Source organism: Hoplias malabaricus, chromosome 18 (genome assembly GCF_029633855.1).
Source record: "Hoplias malabaricus isolate fHopMal1 chromosome 18, fHopMal1.hap1, whole genome shotgun sequence".
Classification (NCBI taxonomy): Eukaryota; Metazoa; Chordata; class Actinopteri; order Characiformes; family Erythrinidae; genus Hoplias; species Hoplias malabaricus.
Window position 1 is genome coordinate 24,439,055 of NC_089817.1, and position 25,163 is coordinate 24,464,217.

The 25,163-nt window shown below is 41.3% G+C and overlaps 1 protein-coding gene across 3 annotated transcripts in view; it reads right to left on the minus strand.

Moving 5' to 3' along the window:
* LOC136674370 (3',5'-cyclic-AMP phosphodiesterase 4D-like) overlaps positions 1 to 25,163 on the minus strand; it is a 280,825-nt gene that overhangs the window by 97,471 nt on the left and 158,191 nt on the right. The window contains exon 1 of one of the 3 annotated variants that reach the window (XM_066650367.1): positions 7,346 to 8,485. The exons of the other annotated variants lie outside the window; for them this stretch is intronic. Coding sequence (XP_066506464.1) covers positions 7,346 to 7,431 — 86 coding nt within the window. The 5' untranslated portion in view covers positions 7,432 to 8,485. Of the gene's footprint in view, positions 1 to 7,345; positions 8,486 to 25,163 lie in introns of those variants that run through there. 3 annotated transcript variants of the gene reach the window in all.

The following is a 25,163-nucleotide window of genomic DNA, read 5'->3' on the forward strand; positions in this document are numbered from 1 at the left end:
AGGTTAACAGCACGGCTGTAACTCCTGATATTAATAATCAGATTCTCTGTTAGATATATGTTTTCGACAAAGGCAAAGAAAAACAGGATGAAACTAAACAACAATAATCCATTTACAGCCTTTATAAAAGACTCAAAAATACCCGTTAAAACAAAAATGCAAAGTGAGAAGAACAGCTATATTTCCAAAGTGATTTCAGATGTTGAAAGATTGCTGTAAAGATTAGATGGCATTCAGCCATGAGGGCAGGTTCAGAGGTCAGATGATTAGTACTGGAACACTAAAGCCACTAGCTCTGTATTGTGCTGCATCACTCCAAGGAACACAGCTCCAACGCTCTAAGGTCAAATGCTTGGCATTGAGCATGAACCTCAGCTCATGTGCAGCTGAACATCTGTGTCCACACTGTGTGCACCTTAAAACAGGAATGAATTCACCACAGCATTTCCTCCAGCAGTCGCAGTCACACAGCTCCAGGGACCTGGAGGTTGTGGGTTCGATTCCCGCTCCGGGTGACTGTCTGTGAGGAGTTGGTGTGTTCTCCTTGTGTCAGCGTGGGTTTCCTCTGGGTGCTCCGGTTTCCTCCCACAGTCCAAAAACACAAAAAGTGTCCGTAAGTGTGAGTGTGTGAGTGAATGTGTGAGTGTGTGTTGCCCTGTGAAGGACTGGCGCCCCCTCCAGGGTGTCTTCCCGCCTTGCGCCCAGTGATTCCAGGTAGGCTCTGGACCCACCACGACCCTGAACTGGATAAGCGCTTACAGATAATGAATGAATGAATGAATGAATGAATGAATTTCCCCCAGCATGTGCATTTACTGTGCGTTCAACTAGGGCTGTGCCCTATTTTTGTGCCCGTTCGCGATAATATCGTCATATTTTTAAAAATGATTAAAAAAATCAATGTCGTGATAATTGTGATATTTTGAATAACTGTTTCCTTTACTGTTTATACGTAAACACTACTTTTTCCTGCACTTTGATTGTGTGTTAAATATTTATGTTACATTAATGCAGAATCTTGGTAAATTACTGTTGTTTAAAAAAAAAACAAATGTTTACTCATTTCTTTTGTCACTTCTTTATATTTAAATATTTGAAACTGTTACCTTTGTAGTGAAATAAAACGTTTAAATAAATAAAACCAGTTAATGTTGTAAATATATATTAAATATATTTAATACAATTAATATTAATCTTTATTTTGTTTCATTAGTGTGTTCTTGAAATTAATAAAAGTATTTTTCAGTGTTTTGTTCATTTCGCCAAAAATATCGTTATCGCCAAAACACCCTGAAATATCATGATATTATTTTAGGGCCATATCGCCCACCCCTACTTTCAACACACAATTATTGTCCAGATAAATTGTTTTACACAGTGTGCTAGGGTATCTAAGACTTTTAAGCAGTATTTTATGTTGTTTAAGAAAAGAAAGAAAAGTGTGTATATATGGCCTATTCATTTGTGTTTTAAAGATATAAGGAATTATATTTATTTTTCAAGATTTGCCAAACGAAGATTTCTCAGTTTTTGGGCTCCCCCTACAGTTGCAGAGTGTAATACACTTTTACAGGACAGTCCTAACATAAAGGGGATGGTGAAGGGAAGGGGGTGGGGGTAGCAACGAAAGAGGCTCTATTCTCTCCATTACAGGTCAATGAACTGATTTTGACAGGTAGTGTTACAGTCACACAGCTCCAAGGGCCTGGAGGTTGTGGGTTCGAGTCCTGCTCCGGGTGACTGTCTGTGAGGAGTGTGGTGTGTTTTCCCTGTGTTCACATGGGTTTCCTCCGGGTGCTCCGGTTTCCTCCCACGGTTCAAAAACAAGCGTTGGTAGGTGGATTGGCGACTCAAATAAGTGTCCGTAGGTGTGTGAGTGAATGTGTGAGTGTGTGTCGCCCTGTGAAGGACTAGCACCCCCTCCAGGGTGTGTTCCTGCCTTGGGCCCAGTGATTCTGGGTAGGCTCCGGACCCACCGTGACCCTGAACCGGATAAGTGCTTACAGACAATGAATGAATGAATGAATGAACAAACATTTACTGGCCTTACTTTTGCTATCAATAGTAAATTCCCTGCTTAGGTGCAGCTTTACTTAGACATACAGAAAGGAAAGAAAAAGCTCCATAATTCCACTTCAAACACAGTGGAACAGAGATGTGCATTTGGGACCTGAAATCAGAGCCCCCTTGGTCAGATCCTGTATGAGATTGCTGAGGATTATTCTGACCTATTTGTGGACAGTCACTTTTCAGATGAAAGAGCGAGGATTCTTGGACCTTGCTGAGCGCTGGACTGCCATGTGTCCTCAATTATTCAGTGAGACAATCCCATTAAAATTCTTCTCTGTCCAGTCTGACTAATAATTTGACATGAGGCACTGCAGGTTTTTTTTCTTTTAGAGATAACCACACACCCATGATCATTTTGGTGTTGTAAAATATTCAGATTTTCAGTACGGTACAATTAAGACCCAATGGTCTGTTATTAGAACAGTTAGCTACTTTAAGGGGTACTGATTGTGCGCTCACAGCCAATAAAATCTCCACAGAAATGGAACACTGGAGCAGACACTAGTGAATTAAAGGCCACCATGCTCAATGCAAAACAAAAAGGTTACAAAGACCCCCACATTGTTCTCCTCTGAAAGTTACATAGCACAGTTTCTGCAGTGCTGAGCCCAAATTAGCAGAGTCTGTCTTCTCTATTACAGGTCAATAAAGTATCTCAATGATTTCAATGCTGTAATTTTAAAGGAACATGGGGTAATATTTTTACCTCAAAATTACAGCTTCAAAATCATTGTGATGCTCCACTGACCTGTAATAGAGAGGACAGAGCCTGGTAATATGAGCTCAGCACTGCAGAAACTGCACTATGTAACTTTTGGAGGTGGGTAGGAAAACAACCCTCTCCCTCCACCATCCCACCTGATTTCTGGACAGTGCTGTAAAAGTGAATTGCACTCTGCAACTGTAGGTGGAACTCAGGAGTAACAAAACTAAATCTTACTCAGTGCTACTTTAAACTAAAATAATTACAGCTTTAAAATTACCTAGTGTTCCTTTAATACAAATAAATTTTACTAAGTAATGCTGGATAAAATTTTGCCAATATTACCTGTGTAAACTGGTTCTAGGCAAATATGAACTTATAATGTTTGTTATCACCGGAAAGTTAGGAAGAAAAAAAAAAAGATGCGCTGCTGTCTTTGAAAATGTCAGGCATCATGTGCTTGTCTCAGCTCTGAACTCATGACTCCAGCGCCATTTGAGAAAGCGGCTCTAAAGTGAAATGTCTGTTTTGCAAACAGCGATGCGGCTTGTTTTCACTGGCCTTTCAGTTCCCACCAGCCGATAAGGGTCCGAGGGAATGGAATTGTTCCTGGACTGCTCCAGAGGAAGAGATTTATTCAAAATGTCTGGAACATTTCTGTGAGGATTTCATGGAATTTAATCTCATTTAGTGAAGAGAGAAAATTATGCTGCAGGATTAGTAATGTATCACAAACACAACTCCAATTTATCTAAGAGCTATTGGATAGAGATACACCACTTCAGAGAAAGCAGCTCTACATCCCAGTGCTGGGGGTTGGTTAAAAAGCTGATGTTGTTTCACATTTCCGTTTTAAAGCCAAGTCTTTCTGTACTTCAAGATACTTTAAGCTAAGTGCTGTTATTTTTTAATTTGACCTGTTGATCCTGGCCCCCTTTTCACATGAAACTTCAGACCCACACTGACACAGCAGAGTTATTTGATCACGTCCTCTCAGCCTGGAGGAAGGGGGTAAAGATGAGAACTGTGTCCTAGGGCTGTGGCATACATCAGTGCAGCCGGATGTGGATGTGCCCATCTGAAGGAGGTAAACTCCACCCTGAACAGTGCAAATAGAGGGCACAGGAGTAGCATTTTCAGTCAACGTCAAATGCACACTTGCTTGGGCCCTGTACGTTGTCTGAAATAAATAAATAAATAAATAATAAATATATATATAAGTTGGATCCAAAATGGCCGACTTCAAAATGGTCACCACTCATCTTGAAAAGTTTCCCCCCTCCCACATACTAAGGGGCCACAAACAGGAAGTTAATATTACCAACCATTCCCATTTTATTAAGGTGTATCCATATAAATTGGCCACCCTGTATATATATAAGAACACTGAATTGCAAGAACTGCAAGAACACTGTTTGTTGCCTAACATGGTTTTGACTCAAACTAAATTATTTTCTAATTATTTATTGGTTAGTTCAAGTATGTATCGGTACTGACAAGTACAAAAATACACATACTCTGTATATAATACATGTACTCTGTTGGGAAAAAAAACTGTATTTATGTATCTCAGGGTTATATATATATATATCAGGGTTGCTATCGCACTTTTATATTGTTTTAAACTTTAACTTACAGATTGCGTAACTGCATGTTGTATGTCAATGTTGTGGAACTTTTCATTTTACTTCTGTAGAGGATTCTGGGATAGTTACTTTTAGAGGAACTTACTAGATGCCAATTCCTAGAATTCCCAGGAAAATAAAATAAAATATACTGTAATTTTAGGAAACTGTTATTGCACAAAAACATGTAATGTTTCATATTACAGAAAAGGTTAGGAGTATATTAAACATTGTATTTGTTAAAAAAGTAAATGGAATTTAAAGCATTTAAAGTGCGTCACAGCACATTTAGGTCACTTTTCTAACATGTAATTCAGCTGTATCAAACCACAGGGGCCTGCAATCCTGCACACAACTATACAGTAAACATCAGGGGTAGTGTACTATGAAATCATTGACTAAGCATGGTTAATCTTCTGTTAACATCTTACTAACTGCGCATTCTTTGCAGATAATTTATACATCCTGCACAAACAGCTCCACCTTATGCAACTCTAGTCATCTGAGCGAAAAAAAAAAAAAAATGCAAACGTCCCGTGTGTTTGCTTCTCAAGTTCTTGGCAGGGACTATAGGTATGGGTGGAAATGTATGGCTTGCACACTGAGTGTTTAAGGTCATGTGTCATGTGGCGAGTACTGGTGTGCCTCTCTTACTTTATGACGTCTCTGTTTGTCTAGACAGTTTCAAAGAAACTGAACCCAACACCATTCAAACTAAATACCCCAATGCAAACCACAGTCCGCCGGCACACAGTCACAATCCAAACCAATGAGTGTTAAGAAATGATCACCTTGTTGAACTGTGCTCAGCATGTTGCCTTTGTGTAATTGCATGGCCCCGCTGGCTATGTTGACAGCCTGTCAATCTCACTGCTTCAATTACGTCAAAGAGGAAGAGACAGAAAGACCAGAAAGTCGACAAGCACACCTGTCATGCCTGATTCATAGCCCTTCTGTTTTCTTTACCGCAGCTTTCACGCCACAGTGACGACACGAGCGCCTGCTGTTCGTACTCAGGTGTTAAAGGCATTTCTGAGCAAGTGGTCTTACAAAATCACAAAGAGCAAACAAAGCCACACCCTCGACTGGCTAGACCATCAGTCACCACAGAGCAACTCAAAACACACAGCAAGAAGTGTGGAGGGAGCCAAAAGCAAGGATTCACTGGAGCCAGTGTCTTTGTGGTGGGGCTCTGAGAGGTTCTGTAGGATCGTGCAGGGCTAGAGAATTATATTTCAGTTGGGGGGTGGTCAGATATGGACCTCATATGCCCTTCACCACGAGTAAGACCTAGACAACAATAAACTAATAATCACATTGCTGTGTGATCTCCTCCATGTTGGAAAACAGACATTATACTGACACCTATTGGCCTGGAAGTTTCAGAGATTCTATACTTATTCCAATTCAAATATAACATGGCTCCCTCCATGTAGCGGGACCTGCTCTATGGAGCATAAAGCAATTCAGGAAACGGCTTTTTCTCAGTGTGGCTTTGTGTGACTTTACGTTCTCGTGTTCTTGCTTTACGTTCCAAAACTCCAGGATACATACAATTGGTTAAAATGCTCAACCAAGGATTCATGACTTGCCACCAAGAACCACCCAAAAGTCCCATCATTCACAGTGGCATCACAAATATGCTCTTCTCAGAAACTATCTTCTACAGAACAAGTCTGTTCTTTGTGTTATTGGTTTTGGGAAACAGCCAGTGTTTACAAAGTAGTGTTTCGTCATCACAATGCTGTTGCACTTCATAGAAAACAAAAAATAATAAACAATCCCTGTCAAAAATGTCAATTTATGCACTTTTCAATGGTGAAAAAGTCCTGACTGCTTTTTTATGGCCTTTTCACACACAGACTCCTCGATTTTTGATTATAAACCCATGAATATTAATTCCATAGTTCACACTCAATCCAAAGTTCAAGGCTGTGATGCGTTAATCAGAGGTTGTTCAAAACCATGCTGACCAATCCGGACTCTGTTGTCATGGTTGCAGCTCAAACAAATGTCAGTAGAACAGCTGATCTTCCTTATTTTAGAAAACAAAAAAAACTTATGTAAGCAGTGAATATAAATGGAGAAGTAAGACAGTGAGCGCCATGGTGTAACACGGCAACTGGGTTTAGCTTGTTTGGATATCCATGTGGGGGGAGCCCTAATCTGTCTGTGCTTGGTCTTGGTGGAGAATATTTTGTTACTTCAAATCGTACAAATCGTACTGCAGGAGATAGTTTCATAATTGTTTATGCTGTAGTTGATTTTGGGGCACTTTAAAAATAGCAAGACAGCTTCAAGAGAAGTGAAATTTTCTCTACTTTATTTTCTGTACTTTATTTAATATTCCCTAATTTATCTGCCAGAGAATGGACTGTAAATGAGCAAAAGAGTCTCAAAATTCTTTTCAGTATTTATTCTGACCATATATTAAAAGGTTAAATGATGTAGTGTTTGTTTGTTTTTAGTTTTTTTAAATATGTATATTTTTAATATGCTTTTTCAGTTCGTAAATGTGTTTGAGCGCTGTAGGAAGCAAGTACATTCTACAACACTCTTACCTCACTGTTGTGAATATTTCAGCAATATTTAATGGAGAATTCAGGTCGGTGGGCCTTTAAGTTCCAGGGGCTCTGAAGCGCATTGAGCTGACAAAGCCATGGCCCTTTGGCGAAGGCCTGCCGACTGATAGGAAGCGACACAAAGGCCTCAACCTCATATACTCTCTTTCCAAATCAGCACAGCCGACAAACCTTTGCTTTCATGAAGCGGACGTCTGCTTCAGGATTAATACAAATCTCCAGGCTCATCCCTCTATAAGCTCGGTCTATAAATAATATTGACCCCACACAGGGGATATCATGATGTTATGATCCAAAACAACAAGCTCACTCACAATACTCTTGTGTTACAGTGTGTAATCCGCAGCAGCATACCATACACTCACCATATCCAGGAATGCCTCCTGAAGGGGAAATTATTGACTTGCATCATTTTTTGGTCCCTTCCTGTGTAAGTGCGACCAGTCTTCATTTAAGCAAAGGTGAGGTCTCTGTGGCTCCTCTTTCATAAATAAATGGCCCTCACACAGGGGCTGAAGAATGCCATTATTTCCACACCTTTACATACATCCTCGAAAGTCCTTTCAAAGCTTCTCAAAGGCATGGAGGCTGGGAGCAAACATACAGAGCACATTGTCCTCTGTGACATTCTACTCCATGCCAAAGTTCTGGAGAAAGCTCATGGTTCAGTTCGAAGGCAACAAAACAAGCATGTCAATGCTAAAGAATGTAAGGCTCATCTGATATCAAAGGAAAACAGAAGCTGGAATACAGAGGGAAAACAGTCAGGGCATGCTCGCCAGAGCAGTTCTGTAGTAGTAGAGCAGAAACAAAAAGCAAAGAGTGGCGTGGCAGTCGTCACTTTCCTGCCTTTTCCGCGGAATCCTCCCGGCTAAGATGTCGAATTCATTCTGGCACATCCTCATCGTGAAGTCATATTATTGTCTTCCACAGGGGGAGAAGGCTCCGTCTCTCCCTCCCTCTCACTTTCTTCCTTTCGTTCCTTCCTTCGTTCTTTCCACAAATCATTCAAAGGCAAGCTTTTATTTCAGAGATCCCGTTGTATGCCCGTGCCTCCAGCAAGCCCGGCGAGGCACAGAGTCGTCCCTTTTAAGTTGTTCTGCCATCCGTCTGGATGCCATGGAAAAGTATAACGAGGCAGGACCAACCGGTGGGACACCCCCCTGAGTCCAGAAAGAGCACTGTGAACACACTTCACGAGTAAAGAGGTGTTTGCCGGCTTCACCGGTTGTATGGAACAATGTAAGCTATTGATCCTCTTAGCGCAGACACCTCTGATTAATTCAGCCCTGCTTGCTGAAGGATGTCGGGGGGAGCAGCAGCCTTAGGGAAGACAGAGAGCTGACAGAGAAGAGACAGCTGTGGCAGGACGGAAGAAAGGAAGGAGCGCAGAGTGTCATCTCAGGTCCGCTTGCATCACCTTGCCCTGGTGGCTGTCGTCACCCTCGGGACGTCCGGATGCCTCGACTGTAGCCAGGGTGCTTACCTCTTAGCACGTGCTAATCCAACAGTCACTCCCACCCCTTCCACCTCCTCCTACTTGCTCGCTCTTTCCAAACCTGTGTGGCTTTCTTTCCTCTTGCTTTTTCCACTGGAAGCTTACTTTTCTTGCACCAGGTTCTTCTCGTAACTCCACTCACTTACTAACTCACTCACACACACACACACTAACTCGCACTCTGCTGAGCTGTGCTGCAGAGCCAGCTCTGGGCTGCAGTGGGTGTGTGTGTGTGTATTGCGTGTGTCTCTGCTAGAGACTGTGTGACTGGATGTCTGAGTGCAAGCGTCAAGGGCCCCCACAAGGGAGGCTCTGGCCGGCCAACGTTATGGAGCACTAAATAAGGACGCAGAGTTTAACAGCTGGAGATGCCTGTTTCTGCCACTGCCAGTAACTTTGAGTAAAGAATAAAGAAAAGGGCTATGCTGATGTTTACAAATAATTTTAAGCAGTTATATCATTTAAATTTAATATTCAAATATTGTCCCGCTCGTCATATTGTAGTAACTGTTGTGGAATATTCAAAATCACACTTGTCATTTTATTCAATAAAAACAAGTACCTAAAAATGAAGGTGTTTGAAAACGGCAAATGAAAATGATATTTCACCATTGCATTCATTAAGAGTTTCATCAAGGAAAAAAGTGCTGCAAAAGCATGCGCCTCGATTTGCTCCGTTCTTGCGGATAATATTGTATCCAAAGTATGTATGAGTTTTGGTTTAGAAAATCTAAAGATGTTGATAAAGATTCTTATGAAATGCAAAAAAGGACTTGCTGAACAACGTGGAGTAACTCAACAAATGGTTCCCAATCATTTACACACAATGTAAACGAAGGAAAATTTGTGCGACATGAATCGAGTCCGAAGAATAAAGATGGCCGCGTAAGAGAGTGTTTGAATCTGTACAACAAACAACGGACAAAGTAGTTCCTGTGGAAAATCGTGACTGGCAATGAAAAGTGGATCCATTACAACAATCCCAAATGAAAAACATTGGGTAGGTCCTGGGATACGAAGGATGTGCTGTACTTCTGAATCAGACGAGACTGTTACTCATTGACTGTTGATGCTCATCGCTACAAACAACAAACGCTGCGACTGAACCAAGAAATCAGAGAGGATCATCCATTTACGGCAAAGGATCCCGTCCCGCGAAATTGCTTCATGACATGTTCCATTGTTGGTGAATGAAACGTTATTGATGCTTGGTGGGGAAGTTCTGGAGAAAAAATCGGGAGTACAGTGTTCCGATTGCTGCAAAGATATTTGTCGCATTTACCCTTCCAAACATTTGAAGACATGCGAAAATGGTTTGATGACTTAATCACGTCAGACAACTGAAACTTCTGGAATTCAAAAGCTGCCTAAAAGTTGCCGTAAGGTGATAGATAATACAGAATATTTTGAATATTACATTATATTGTTGTTTCCTCACTTACAAAGGGTATAATTTCTGAAAAGCAATGCTTCAGAACTGACTGTACACCTAAAAATACAAATATTCACCATGACCGCACTGACAATGTCTGAATAGCATTTATGTTTCGTCCACAGTAGCGTGCGTAAAACCTATGATCTTGTATGTCCTTTCAGGACATGGATGTGAGCTTATATTTCTGACAAACGTGTGTCATGTACAATTACGATCATTAACTGTCAAAGCAGAAAGATCATATCTGAGCTTCTCAGAATTTCAAAAAAGGATTAAAAGCATGAGCCCAAAGTCATGTGACACACAGGCTAAAGCATTAAAAACGGCCAGGAACAGATCACAAAACAACTACACCCTGCCCCACCCCCCACCTCTAAACCTTATATCCATATTCATGTGACCGTTTTTCCATTGTATCCCAGGCTCTTCAGCATCGACATAACCAGCAGACCCTCAAGGAGCCCTGACATGCCTGGCTCCTGCCATTTTAGGACAAAGAGAAGAGTGTAAACAGACAACTTTGCACTGGAGCTTGTGTTAAAGAATTAGGTCTGCTGTCTGCTGTCCACACTCAGAGCTTATTTGTGGTTTTCTCTGCAGTGTTTGGACAAATCCTAAATGAATGCATCTCATTGCAATGAGGTTTCCAAGTCTGACCAAACCTGATGAATCTAATGCCAGTGCAAATATCATATATCAAACACATCTCTCTGACAAAAATATAAATGACGTTCAGTGAGAGTTTCATTAATTACAGCTAAATATAAGCAGACAGAGTCATGCGTCATAAAGCCGGCTCGCTGACCCCAGGCTATTGAAAAGGCATTATATCAAATCCTTTGGCTGCAGTGAAAGAATAAGTTTGGCTCAAGTACCAAATTCATATTAGCGCATATCGTGTTTGTTAACCCTTTCAAATCTAAACGGAGGCCTTTCTGCTTTAGTCATGCTGTCAGTTTTGAAAGCAACATCATTGTTCGCATCTTAGCAAATAGGGTATACCGCCCAAAAACAACACTATAATAGGAACTACAAACTTTTACCACAAATGTAGCTGTCCCTACAAACAAACATGCAATGTAACTATGTGCAAAAGCCTTCCTGATGTGCTTCAGTACTGTGCAAAATGTACAGGCACCTACGATTATCAGTGTTATTTAAAACAATTCTATATGTTCAGCTTCAAAAATAATTATATATAATTACAATTACAAATACAATAAAATTAAAAGAACAATTGACTTCTAAAAAGTAGTAGACGTGGGAGTGAGTGAACAAAGGTTGTTTGAAGTATTTACTAACATGATAACATGCACGATGACCTCAAACTGCCACGAGGAGAGATTTGGAAAGGGTTAAACCAACACATTCACACACAGAACATCACAACTCACTCTTATAATGCTATTTGTTTATATTTAGATTTTTTTTTTTCATTATTTAGAGGGGCGGTGTGGGGGGTAGATCTCAAGGTCATTGTAATGTATCTATTCTTCTTTATTTGGGAATCATTAATGAAATTATCATTAATACAAATATATTTATCTTGTTTATTATTTATACATATTTACATATTTATACATATTTTTAAAAGCTAAATTTTCTCACAAATCTTATCTTTGTACTTTCTGTTTTGTAAAGCGTTTTGATGAAAGTTGTGAAATAAATAAACTCGTCTTGCCTTGAATTTGTATTATCTCTTTGGAAAACTTAAAATAAAATGGGACGCTCCGAGGCAACAGCACATGAGCCTAATGTCAACATGCACAATGTCAAGTGTGGGCTAGAAGTGTATAACGAAGAAAGCAAATCCACATACAAACAATAGAGGAAAAATGCATTATTCTATATTTCTGTACAAATTCATGAGGCATCCTGATTATGGAAGAAAACATTCCACTTTGGGATTTAGTCCAAATATCCATTCGCAAGTATCTGCAGCTTTTACTGTAAACTCGAATGAAGAACTAAACTCAGCTGTGTGTCTGTTCGTTTAGCTCCAGTGTTAAATGGGAATCAGAAACAGCATCCAATCATCTGAAAAACATTTAAATGTAAACCTTGGGCTTTTCGACCTCCGGCTTGATGCAGCACCTCCTTGAAAAACAACCAAACGTGACTGTTCCTCTTTAAGTGTTGGAGCGTCTCATTTTTGAACGTCCTTAACGCCCATGTGTACCAACGGGACTCTGTTTACTTATTAAAAGCCCTGTGTTGTTCGGCACTGGGCGTAAATGTCACATTGCGTTTGCTGCAGTCAAGAGAGCGCCTGATGCCCAGAGTCACTTCAGATCACCGTGAACCACAAGCAGAACAGCCTGCAGAACAACGCTGATTCAGAGCACCCGGAACCGCCATCTCTCTCCATAGCGCCACAACCAGTGCCTTGTTCAACAGCCAAGATGAGAGCCTTGAGGTCCATGACATAATTGGACAGTTCTGCTTTGGTTGTTTGTCCTTGGTTTGAAATGTGAAGGGGTTACACAGGGAGAATCACTACAGCGTTTCAAAGGAAAATTATCAGCCAGCGTGAAAAATGGTTCTTAACCCTTGTAGAAGCTTGAAGGACAGAGAAAAACACAACAAGTACCAGATTAAAAAGGGCACACCCCTTTTTCACACTACATCCATAACTGGGTTTGAAACAAGTATAGTTCCAAAGCAAGGAATGCAGAAGGTTGGCTGAATTCCTCCAAACTGCCTTAGCAGGAAGTGTAATTTCGATTTTGGACTTCCGTATGGAATGCTGCGTTAAAGAGGCCGCAGTTTTCACTGCTGAGAGACAGTGAGTGGGCTGGCTGTCTCTACTGGGTGCAGCCATCACTCCTTTTCAGCTTCAAGACTGGTCTGCAAAATGAGGCAGGGGTTAAAAAAAAAACAGAAAGTTAATCCAAGCAAAATCCCAGCATATAACTTCAGTCAGAATGCATCTACTCAAAACTCCAAAATCCCCAATTGCATCAGCACTATCCCTAGACATAAATGTTTGAACTAGAAATCCTTTTCAGTTTTGCCTCTGAAAACCCTGTTTGACAAATGAGGGCTTCATTAGGGAATTTCTATGAATGCACTGTTACAGGAATGCACTGAGGCCTTCCAGCACAAGAGCACATGCCAGAATTTGGGTGGCCACAAGTAGTTTGGTGCTATTTGCACTATGAGAACACTACTGTCTTGCCTGGAGTAAAGTGAGAACACAACACAGGCCACTTCTCCTGAGATTGCAGAGGCAAAAGGGGAAGAAATGTGGTTGAAGGTTATATGTATTGCAGTTTGACACTGACTTAGGAATGTAATCAAAAACCTAGTTAAGGCTTTAACCCATTGAACTGCCTCCCCTTAGGTAACTCTAAAGGAGAGTGGACCAGTAAGGTAGGTGTGTCTAACAGAGTGGACAGTGAATAGATACAGTAAAACTCCAGCAGCACTGCTGTGTCTGATCCACAATAGAAACACTGCCCGGTAGCAACAGAAACAAAAAAGAAGCTCCCTTTTCTCAACATGTATATTATATATTACACCTTATTTTACATTTGTAACACCTCAGATAATTAATGAAAATTATTGTTTTCTGAAATAAAATTGAAAAAAAAAAATAATTCCACCAGGAAGAAGCAGTGCTCCAGCACCCTCTATTGACCAGATACTCCTGGTCCTGTAAATGAGCTTACAGACATCAGAGCATGTTCCTGTTTTATTTCCATATGTTTGTATATTATATAACACTTTATTTGAGGCTCTGTGTCCTTTCTAGAGTTCCATCATGGCACCGTGATAGGACGACACCTGTGCAACAAGTCCAGTTGTGAAATATTCTGGCTACTAAATATTCCACACTCAACTCAACTAATAACAAAGTAAAATCAACTGGCCTCATAAAATGACAGACCAGGGTCAGTGGATGCTGAAGTTCAGCGGAATCCAACACTACAGACCTCCAAAGTTCATGTGGCCTTCAGATTAGCTCAAGAACACTACGTAGAGAGCTTCATGGAGTGGGTTTCCATGGCCAAGCAGCTGAATCCAAGCCTTGCATCATTAAGCGCTGAAGTTTAAAGTTTGGTGGAGGGGGTGGAGTATGGTGTGGGGTTGTTTTTCAATTGGGTCCAGCCTCTTAGTTCCAGTGAAGGGATCCAATGCTTCAGCATACGAAAAGATTTCAGACAATTTCACGCTTCCAAATTTGTGGGAACTGTTTGTGAATGGCCTCTTCCCGTTTCAAAATGACTGTGCACCAGTGCACAAAGCAAGGTATATAAAGACATGGATGAGTGAGTTTGGTGTGGAACTTGACTGGCCTGCAGAGTCCTGACCTCAATCCGACAGAACAGCTTTGGGATGAGTCAGAGTGGAGACTGTGAGCCAGGCCTTCTCGTCCAACCTCAGTGTCTGACCTCATGAATGTGCTGCTGGAAGAATGGTCAAAAATTCCCATAAACTCACTCCTAAACCTTGTGGAAAGCCTTACCAGAAGAGTTGAAGCTATTATAGCTGCAAAGGGTGAGCCAACATCATACTAAATGTTTAAAAACATCATACTATGGTTTAAAAATGGGATGCCACTCTCAAGTTCGTATGCGTGTGCATACCAATAATGCTTCACCATATCGTGCCTTTCTACTAGCACTGCTTTTCTGTGGAGATTAAAAAACCTTTAAACAATACCTTGTGTTAATACTGATTGTCCCTCCAGAAATCCGAGACAGAAAACGAGTGCTTGCACGCTTTCTGAGTTACACTCCATTGTGTGCCCTGACATTTCAGCTGTAACATTAGCATAATGTGGCAGGGCCAGCGCGCTCTCAGTGACACGGCACTGTATCTGACCCCGGTCAAAAATTCAGTTGGGGAAGACGTTATCTGATGCTCCTGCCCTTCACACACTGTCCCCTCTGCAGCGTAAAGGGCTGAGATAACAAGGAGAGCATTTCCTCCTGAAGGTCCATAGGGCTCTATCTCCTCTTCAGCTGGGCCCTGCACGACTTCAGTATGGCCTCCCTACCACTGTAGCCCTGACTCTAAGCAACCTCGATGATGAGATGCTGTTACCCTGCACAAATAAACACACCTAATGCCTGCCTATCACTCATATATGTTTATAAATAATGTATCATTTATAAAATAGTGTCTAAAATAAAAACAGTGTCTAGTATTAAATAAAGTATTGAGTTATTTTTCAAATTCTCAATTTATCATAACGGCAGAATGCTTACACACAAAGTGCAAAATACAGGGGGTCCCACAAATCCACAAAATCATTTGGGGGTCCCTAAAAAAGCCTAATAGAACACGAAACAGTATTAAGGTATCTATTAACCCTACTGAGTTTGTGACCAACATAAACGCTTAAATGTGAACTAAAAATATATATATATACATTGTATTCTAGCCTGGTCATTCATTCATTCATTATCTGTAAGCGCTTATCCAGTTCAGGGTCGCGGTGGGTCCAGAGCCTACCATCATTGGGTGCAAGTGGGAATACACCCTTGAGGGGGCGCCAGTCCTTCACAGGGCAACACATACACACACCTACAGACACTTTTCGCCAATTCACCTACCAACGTGTGTTTTTGGACTGTGGGAGGAAACCGGAGCACCCGGAGGAAACCCACATGGACAGAACACACCAACTCCTCACAGACAGTCACCCGGAGCGGGAATTGAACCCACAACCTCCAGGCCCCTGGAGCTGTGTGACTGCGACACTACCTGCTGTGCCACCGTGCCACCCCATTCTAGCCTGGTTTGCTTTTGAAATAGAGAAATTCTGCTTTTATTTTTCTTAACTAACCAGCGAGGGGGCACTGGTCTATTACAGGGTGACGCTGTCACAAATTGGTCAGTTATCTCGCCCCTGTTTGCTCTGCTGGGGAAAACAGCAACAATGTTTCTCACTCTGAGCTGCTTTAGCTCCCCTCCAAAAGGTGGCATATCTGTCAACACAACACAAATGTAACACATGCCTCATGGCCAGTGGTTCTTATGTGTGATGCTGAGGTGGCGGTGTGGTTTTTGTTTGAAGGTTTGAGAGGCATATACGTGTATGATCTAGTTATGCCATGATTAGAGCATGCAGTAGCTATCTGAGTTTATATACCTACAGTTATATAACTAGATTTGTTAATCCCGAAATAAGACTCGGGTGCTGAGCTCATGTAGAACACAGGGAACCCCAATTACAAGGTGGTATTTTGCACACTGCTCAAACACTAGCTAGGTGTTCTCCACTTACACACTACTACCAGCCTGTGAGGTTGAAGTCTCTCCAAAATTTGTAAAGCCAGCGATCGCTTCTACTAATTCTTGGACTAATTCTTTTTATCTATTTCTGTGTAAACAATATCAATCCACAATAATCATTATGTGTAGACAATATAAAGGACAGCTGATTTATAAAGTGTTAACTGAAAAATAAATGTGAAGTTTTATATGATAACAACCAAATAAAAAAAAAAAGATTATAAATAAAAACCACAGCTGCCAAAGAGTTATATAATGGAAGGGTGGTTGGGGGCAGAGCAAGCACAGTTTGTGAGTGTCTGTGTGTGCACTCATATGTGTGTGTGCGTGTGTGTGTGTGTGTTTGTTGCTGTCACAGACTGTTCTAGCTGGCTGAAATGGGAAATGTCAAATGCTGCTGGTTCAGGTACACAGTGAAGCAGGGATAGAGGTCACATTCCGGCTCCTGCTGAGCGATCAAATCCCAAATGCAGCCTCTTGCAGAGCTGTACACAGACCACTGTGTAGACCACCGTGACATGAGAATGAATACAGCACAGCAGGCGAAGGGCATGGACTGTTCTAGCCTTAAGAGCAAAACTTGTGGTGAAGTCACAGACTCTTAAATAACATGTTCTCCATTAGGGCAGTGTTTTCCCGACCATTTCCCTTGCCTAGCCACCCAGTAATCTCTGTCACCCACCCACTAATCCAGTACTGAGACTTCTTCCTATACACATCAAAAAGAAAGAACCCTGTGGGCTAGATGTACTAAGAATTTTGCTGCAATTTTAGCCAAAGATCAAACACATATTTTGACTGTGTGCTGTGTACAAAAACAGTGTGAGAACCTAGACAGATGGACCATGGAAGAATGCTTTTCTCTTATTCATGCATATGCATTTCATGGAAGCCATGCAAAATGTAAAATTCACAGAAAATGGGTGAAAAAAGGAATAAAAAATGGCGCTGTTTAGCAATAGCATCAAAAATAGCAGCTAAATGGAGGCCCCCTTCTGAACATGTGCTTAAAAGGCAAACCTGTATCTAAACAGATGTTTAGTGGGATGCTAAACATGTTTGAGTGAGTTCTAAGCCATGTGCATATGCAAAACTGGACTTTAACGCCAAAATTTACATCACGATATATGTCTTCATTTTGGTCGATACAATATTCCAATATTGATACGAACAGTATAAAATCCACTGAAAAACAATGAACAGTATAAAAATCCAAGAACAAACAGGAAACATGACATCACCATCAAACATAAACCTGCTGGCTTTGTTGGAGGTCGACCATAAAACTCGGAACCTGACCTGACCCGACCCACGCGACTTTTGTAAACAAACAGCGCTCGTGTTGAGCTTAACTGACGTTACTTGGCGTCAGTTTACTGACTTTTTTTTAGCTAAAAAACAATAACAAAGATGGGTCCCAAGAAAGATACATCAGAAATATACAGTATTCCTTACCTTACCTGTTATTGTTGATCATGTTTGTAGGGAAATAGGGAAATTTAAGGTAAAAAATTGATGGTCGAGTATAGGGTGACCAGACATCTGCAAACGTCACAAATGTCCGGGATTTTTTTTTTCTAGAGCTTACATAGAATTTCGAGACGCGCTTCATTCACAAACTAGTCCAGCCCTCCCCTACTCCGATTGGTTCACTTAAGTGAGAAAGGGGCGTGGTGAAGTAGCCTAAAATCTTCTGATTGGACGGTCTGACTGTAGAGAGTTATTGTTATTGGTCGATAACCTTCTCTGTAAACATTTAATTGGTCAGTCTGCACTTCAGTAGTCCTTGTTTACGTCAGGCAAAGATCATTTACCTACCCTCATCTCGAGCAGCTATGCAGAAATGTAATTGTAAGTTCTCGGATGAATTAAAAAAGAAACTCCCATGTTTTGTGTAGCAAATAAAGGTGTAAAGGACCTAAAAGCACACATAGGTTCAGCTAAGCATACAACGGCAGCGAGGGGCGACGTGTCCTCGAGACGTGTCCTCTTTTTCACCATCTCATATATTGTCGCCCTAGTCGAGAACAAATTAATCGGTTTTCAGTTATTTCTTATGGGGAATCGACCGCATCAGTTGTCGACGCGAGTTCCGGAACGGATTACCGTCGACTTCCGGGTTCTACTGTATCTCACATTTTCATAATTCTAGGCCTCATTAAGGAACACTACATTTAGATCCATCAAATTTTCCACAGAATGTATGCTGTCATCTGGGAAACAAAAAGCAGTGGAAAATCTTGCTAAGGTCTTGTCGTAATCGTTTAACCAACTAAAGGAATTAAACATTTATACATCATTTAATAACAGAAAACAATGTGTAAGACAGAGTTAGGTCTTGAGTTCTTTCTCAGCAGGGTGATTTATCTCTTTTGATACAATATAAAGAAAAAAGCAGTGTTACTTTAGTAAGCCCCTTGGGGAAACTGAGTCAACAGGAGTAAAAACAGACACACACACACACACACACACTACCGAGCCACCCAGAGCAGCTAAAGCACCCAGTGGGTTAGAAGACGTGCTCAAGGGCAATTCAGTAGTGGATGTTGATGGAGTAGACAGCACATTTCCTTAGTTCCCCTCTTCACTTATCCGCATTTTTGTGCCGGTCCTGAGGATAGAACCAGGGACCTTTTGGTCACAATCCTGTCTCTTGAACCTTAAAGCCACAACTGCCCACAGGATAATACAGGATTGTGAAGGATAAGAATTTGTCCACAATACACCATCACTCCGCTGCAGTTCTTATAAGTTGTTTACATACTGTGTACATATTACACCAGTCGAATGGGCAGACTCAGGACACTGATAATATAAGTCAGTACCTTAAAATGTAGGACTGCTGAATTAGAACTGAAATAATTTGTTATTCCAGACATAAGCCCTCTTCCTCCCAAAAAAAAAACAAAACAAAAAAAAAACTGTGGCGCCTCAAAACCTGGAGAGCCCACAAACACACACAAAGGACACCAGCGCTTACATAAATTGTCCCCTTCAAAACAAGATCAAATTTGAGTCTTTCCGTCAATCCACTCGTTAGTAATCCTCATGTTTATGCAGAGTACTTGCAAAAAGAAAATCAAGCAACAGTTAAAAAAATAGTAGTAAAAAAATATGGCTGTGTCGCTTGGGCTCTCAGTTTTAACGACACGTCAATCAAGTCTCTAGATCAGTTAGGGGCAGTGTTCAACCAAAGAGGTGGGGAAGCAACCAGCAAAACAGACGTGCACCGTGAGTTTTATATGGCAACAACAATCAAAATAAACAGCAATCAAAACGACAAATATGTTTTCAAAGCTTAGATGCCTTTCACTGCCTGCCCTTTCCCTACTGAGGCCATGTAAACACAGGAGGGGCGTGAGGGAGGCGGCCTCAGTCTACAGCCAATGGGGGAATGCTCCCTCCTCCCAACACGTCTGGCCTGAAAGTGGAAGAGTACTGGGTTAGAAACAAGACTTTTTTTCCTGTTTGGTGAGGAGAAAAAAGCCATTTGGAGAGGTGTAAGAGATTAGTTTGTGAAGGAAGGTAAAATATAATGTTGCCATTAAGCTTAGATGATACAATTTTGGTTTCTGCAGTAAAATTAATCATTTTCCTCATGGAGAGGTTGGGGTCTTTGAAGATTCCAAAGGAAGATTTCAAAGAAGAAAATTGAATTTAAAAAAGTGCCTAAAATGTTTTTTATTTATACTCATTACCAAATAAATCTATTTGTATCTATTGTATACGTTCATAAGCCTAACAAAATGGCTACAACACTTTACGCAAGCAGAACATTCTAGAAAGGCAGTCATCATAACACTAAACATCCCATTAAAGAGATTTCATTATGGAAAAATGATGGAGAGAAGTAGAAGCAGTAACAGCAAGTGGAAATGAATGATCGGAAAAGACGAAAGGCTTCATTACCCCGGTCTGACAACAGATGGAGCAATTACCGATACATTTGTACGCAACTGCAGGCAAAGACTGATGCCATCTGTCAAAATCAGGTCCAACTGGACTTTCTGCTTCAGATTCAGTTCTCGCTGAACTGAGAGGCTGTGTGTGTTCGTGAGTGTGGCATGAGTGTGTGTGGCTGCCAGTAACCGCTCAGCACAGCTCACACAGAATGTAACTAGCACTTTCAAAAAACTGAAGTTTAAAGGAGCATTCAGGCAGCGTTGGGTATTAAGTTGATTATTTAACTTTAGAGTTGTTCTATACATTGCAGCAAACATAAGCTGAAGGACTAAAGTGCTTTGTAGTGCATGAATGGACCAGTTTACACTGCCATAAAAATCTCTCTCCTGTTTTAGTATGGTATGTTTAAGAAGTACAAGGCTTAGTACAAAATCGCTGAAACGTTCTGGTCACTGGATGTCAGTATAACAGCAGTTTCATAACATGAAGAAGAACCACTGAGAAAATGACAGAGTGGTAACTGCTTGAGGAAAAAACAACCCAGTTTTTTTAAGGTTTATAAAAAGGAATCATCATCACATTAGTCACAGAACTCTGAAAACTAAACTGATTCATGAAGAACTAACAGAGGCAGAGTTGCTGTTTGACAAAAATAATAAAGTTTCAGCTTGAGTGATGAGCAGGAAGAGCAGCAGCCAATCAGGGCGTGAGAAAACTCTCAGGGAGCGAACCCCATGAAACCAACACAAAAACAAACCTAATGAAGGGGTTACTAGAGAAATAATCCATGGCCTCTTTTCCACTGCAACAGCACATTGTTCTAAGGGCCGTTCTGTGCCATTGTGGACTGTTAGCCCAGTTACCGTTTCTTTTTCCATGGCCGAACCAGGAGCAGAAGTGCACCGGCAGATGCTTGCAGGATATGTACCCAACAGGAGGACTCGGTATGTTATAGCTACTAACACCTCATTTTATTCAAATGTAACAGAACGGTTGCCTTTCTCAGGACCATCCGGCCCTGCAGTGGAAAAAAGTCCCAGGAGTATTCATCAAGGCTGCTGCTCTCTGCGCTGTTCTGGAGAGGTTAAGAGAGGGATAGTAGTCGTTCTGCATGGACTCAGGAGAAGGATGTGGCTGTACAGCTCTGGTAAATGCAAGTTTAAAACGTCCAATCAGACTTCAGTACTCGTCCTTCCTTTTATTTTTATTTATTCATTTTTATTATATATTTATTTTCCCTTTTGTGCAGAAACAGCTCATTTCCCAGTCTCCATTTTGGAATGCAGTGGACACTTTTCACATTTAGTTCTATGAGTTGGTGGGACTTGAGGTTTGGGATTGTGTACAGAACACTACAACGGCAAAGAGCTGCTGAATCAATGTTTTTTAAGCAGTACATTGATTCAAAGTCATCTAGTGCCTACTTGGCATTAGCCGACCAAACTGGGCAGTTAGTGTTCTCCTACAAGTGCGTTGAGAAGTTTTCTACCCTCCTCTAAAAGATACATAGTGCAGTTTCTGCAGTTCTGAGCCCGAAATAGCCATGATACAGACTCTATTCTGCCTATAACAGGTCAGTGAATCATCTCAATGATTTTGAAGCTGTAATTTTAAGGTAAAAATATGACCTAATGTTGCTTTAACACTATGTAAAATAAAACTAATGCATTGTCTGAGCCAATGAGCTATTAAAAGAAACTGGTCAGTATAATGTCTTAATGAAGCATTGCACTTTAAAACCTTCACCAACGCTGTCCTCTCTTACACCCTGCATTCACTACACTAGTTCAGCCCTGATGTGTTCTCATGTTCCCTATGTATTTAGCTGTACTTTGTGTCTGAGGCACAGTGTGGTATTCCAGAATGTAACATCATCCCTGAACGGGCGGGCTACAATCCTGCTGCGTGTAGGTACACGCTATGACATGCATGCTTAATGTGTGTACAGAAGGCAGCAGGCAGCAGCGGACCAGGCTTCACCTGTACATGACGTCAGAGGAGCAGCTTTGCGTGCCATCGCTGTAGTGACATTTGCGTACGCTGATTGCCCCTCAATGACTCATTATCATGCATCACGGACCTCCGCAAAGACCGGCAACCTGCTCGTCCTGCCACCTAGCGCTTCTTGCTTTGAGCTCCTGAACTTCTCCGAGACCTTTCAGCAATTAAGATGGTCTCAGTGCATTCCTCGCCCTCCAGAACCTTTCTGTTATGGCTAATGAGCCCATCAGGAATCAAAGGCACCTTCTACTAAAGCCATCGCCATATGACAATGATTTGGGGCAGAATTCAAATCACAGAAGTCAACAGCAGCAGAACACAAGAGATTGTCTTCATGGAAATATGGAAATGTCTTATATGCCCAAACGTTTTTGGACACCTCCTCATCAGGGCATTAACAGGCAGTTTGTCCTTCTTTCCATCAGCTTCTGCTCTTCTAGGACGGCCTTATTTTTGATATAAGAACAGATTCACTACCCACAGCCCATGGTTGGGCAGGGTTTTATGGCCAGCCTATGTTTGGCACTTAGCATGGTGACCTTAAGCTCATGTGCACTACGAGGTTTCACACACTTTTGAACTTGTGCACTGTCAGAAAATATCTGGATACAGGTGCATTACTGTTACTAAAGTTACAGGCTGTGTAAACAGTGGTTTTAAAGTCTGGTATTGTTCCTACGGGAGCTGAATGACTGCGACACTAACCTGCTGCACCACCGTGCTGCCCTACACATTTACAATATACATTGTTTACAGCATCTGTCACTGACTGATGTTCATTACAGGACGCTGCCATCAGTTCACTGCCCTCAATTTAGTTTAAAAATATTAATACTGACAAAGCCAAGAGGATGTTGTCTGCTGGTGATGTCATATTGCTTCCAGTTCTTGGCAGAGTTTCTTTTTTATTGTTTATGTCAAGACTGGAATCACATCATATTGATGGAAATGAATGAATAGACTGTGATATAAATTTGACTAAAAAGTACTCTATATGAAGCCTTGAGGGTATCACCACAGTGACAGCAAAAGTTACCAACACAGTGTGTATGAGCACAATTTCCCTGCTCCACAGACCAGTGTTGGGCAGATTTCTACCATTTCTACCCTTCCTGCTCTATCTGCTCCTGAGTTTAAGATTCAATTAACAATGTTTTTTCTATTGAGATTATAAAAGCCTTGTGAAATGTAACACCTCTGTCTGCAGTGGGTAAACCTTAAAGCAGATACATGTAATAATTAAAAGTCTGGATATTTTTGATCAGAAAAATACAGCAGTTTGGTTGATAGTTTTGTAGAGCTTTTTTTGTGTTTCGTGTGAAGTGTCTTCCAGCTAATCCTGCGACGGCTGTACCGCTGTTTTGGTAATTCCCATATGCAGCTTTACGGCAGTCTTTGGAGGCAGGTGTGTTTATTAAAGCTTGAGTAGGCTTTATTCGCTTAAGTAAGTGGGGGCTTTTCTTAAGGCTAATGTCCTTTCAGGGTGAAGACCATTTAGGAACACATCTGGCTCAATGGCTTTCAGAGGCAACCCCCCCCCCCCCAAAAAAAACCTAGCATTTCTTAACAATGTTTGATGTTGGAACAAAGATACTGGAAGGAGCTGTATCACTCCAGAGAACCACTGCACTATTTATTTTGGCTTTATACCAGTCTAGCTGATGCCTGGCATTGACATGGGGACCTTAAACTCATAAACAATCACTCCAGAGCATCTTATTCTTCACATTATTTCCAAGAATTATAAGATGCAAAACCCTAAGAGCTTAAATTAGGAATAGAATTTGAATTCACTCTATACTAGTATGAAAATCATAATTCAGCAGAAGGCTGTGATTCAGAACAAGGACATCTGACTAGTTGGTCTCAAGAAAGCTCAGAGTTAGAGTTAGGCCTCATTGTTCATGTTATTTAACAGAACCCAGTAGCACACGTCAAGTTGGCATCATATTGAGCTCAGCCCAGTTAAACAAGACACTGAGTCTCTTTCACTGAAATAATAAATTAATATCAGTGCAACACACTCACAAATATTTTTATTGTGCCATAACCCAGGTAGTGTCACAGTCACACAGCTCCAGGGACCTGGAGGTTGTGGGTTCGATTCCCGCTCCGGGTGACTGCCTGTGAGGAGTTGGTGTGTTCTCTCTGTGTCTGTGTGGGTTTCCTCCGGGTGCTCCGGTTTCCTCCCACAGTCCAATAACACACGTTGGTAGGTGGATTGGCGACTCAAAAAGTGTCCGTAGGTGTGTGTGTGTGTTGCCCTGTGGTGCCCTTTCAAGGGTGTGTTCCTGCCTTGCGCCCAATGATTTAGGGTAGGCTCTGGACCCACCACGACCCTGAACTGGATAAGGGTTACAGATAATGAATGAATATTGAGATTCATTTTCTATAAATAAAAGGTCAAGGCTTTAAAGGAACTGTAGGTAGTGTCACTGTGATGCTACACTGACCTGTAATAGTGCGAACAGAGCTTCTGTCTTTGCTACTCTGTGCTCAGCATTGTAGAAACCACAGTATGTAACTCAGTAAAAGGTTTCCCGCTCCCTCCCCCTTAGTTTCAGGACAGTGCTGCAAAAGTGAATTACACCCTGCCACTGTAGGGGAAGCTCAGGAGCAAACAATACCAAATCTTACCTAGTGTTCCTTTAAGACTTTCCAATAAGACTCCTTTGAAAACTGAACATCAGGCTGTCGTATAGTTGTGGGTGTTGTCAATTATACAGCTCATTGTTTGGCTGCCTCTGACAGCTCTGTGTTATATAGAATCTAAATGTCCTCACAGAGTCCGGAGTAACAGAAATCTGTAAATGGACTGCCATGGAGAGATGGTTTGAAAAGGTTAAAATATTACCATAACAGTAAGAGTTAACAAGATCGTTTACAAGCCTTCTCTTAAATATGGCTAGTTTTATCTCACAAAGCTCAGAAGGTGGCACGCCTTGAATGGCATTGTTATTATCAGCCACCTGACACTTGACAACATGCAAAAACATCTTAAGGCCAACCACAACAAATTCAAAACATGATTCATATCACCTGATGTCAAATGGAAGTTCTTTTGTGTTGGAAGAACACTATCCACATGTTGGAAGTTAGGAGT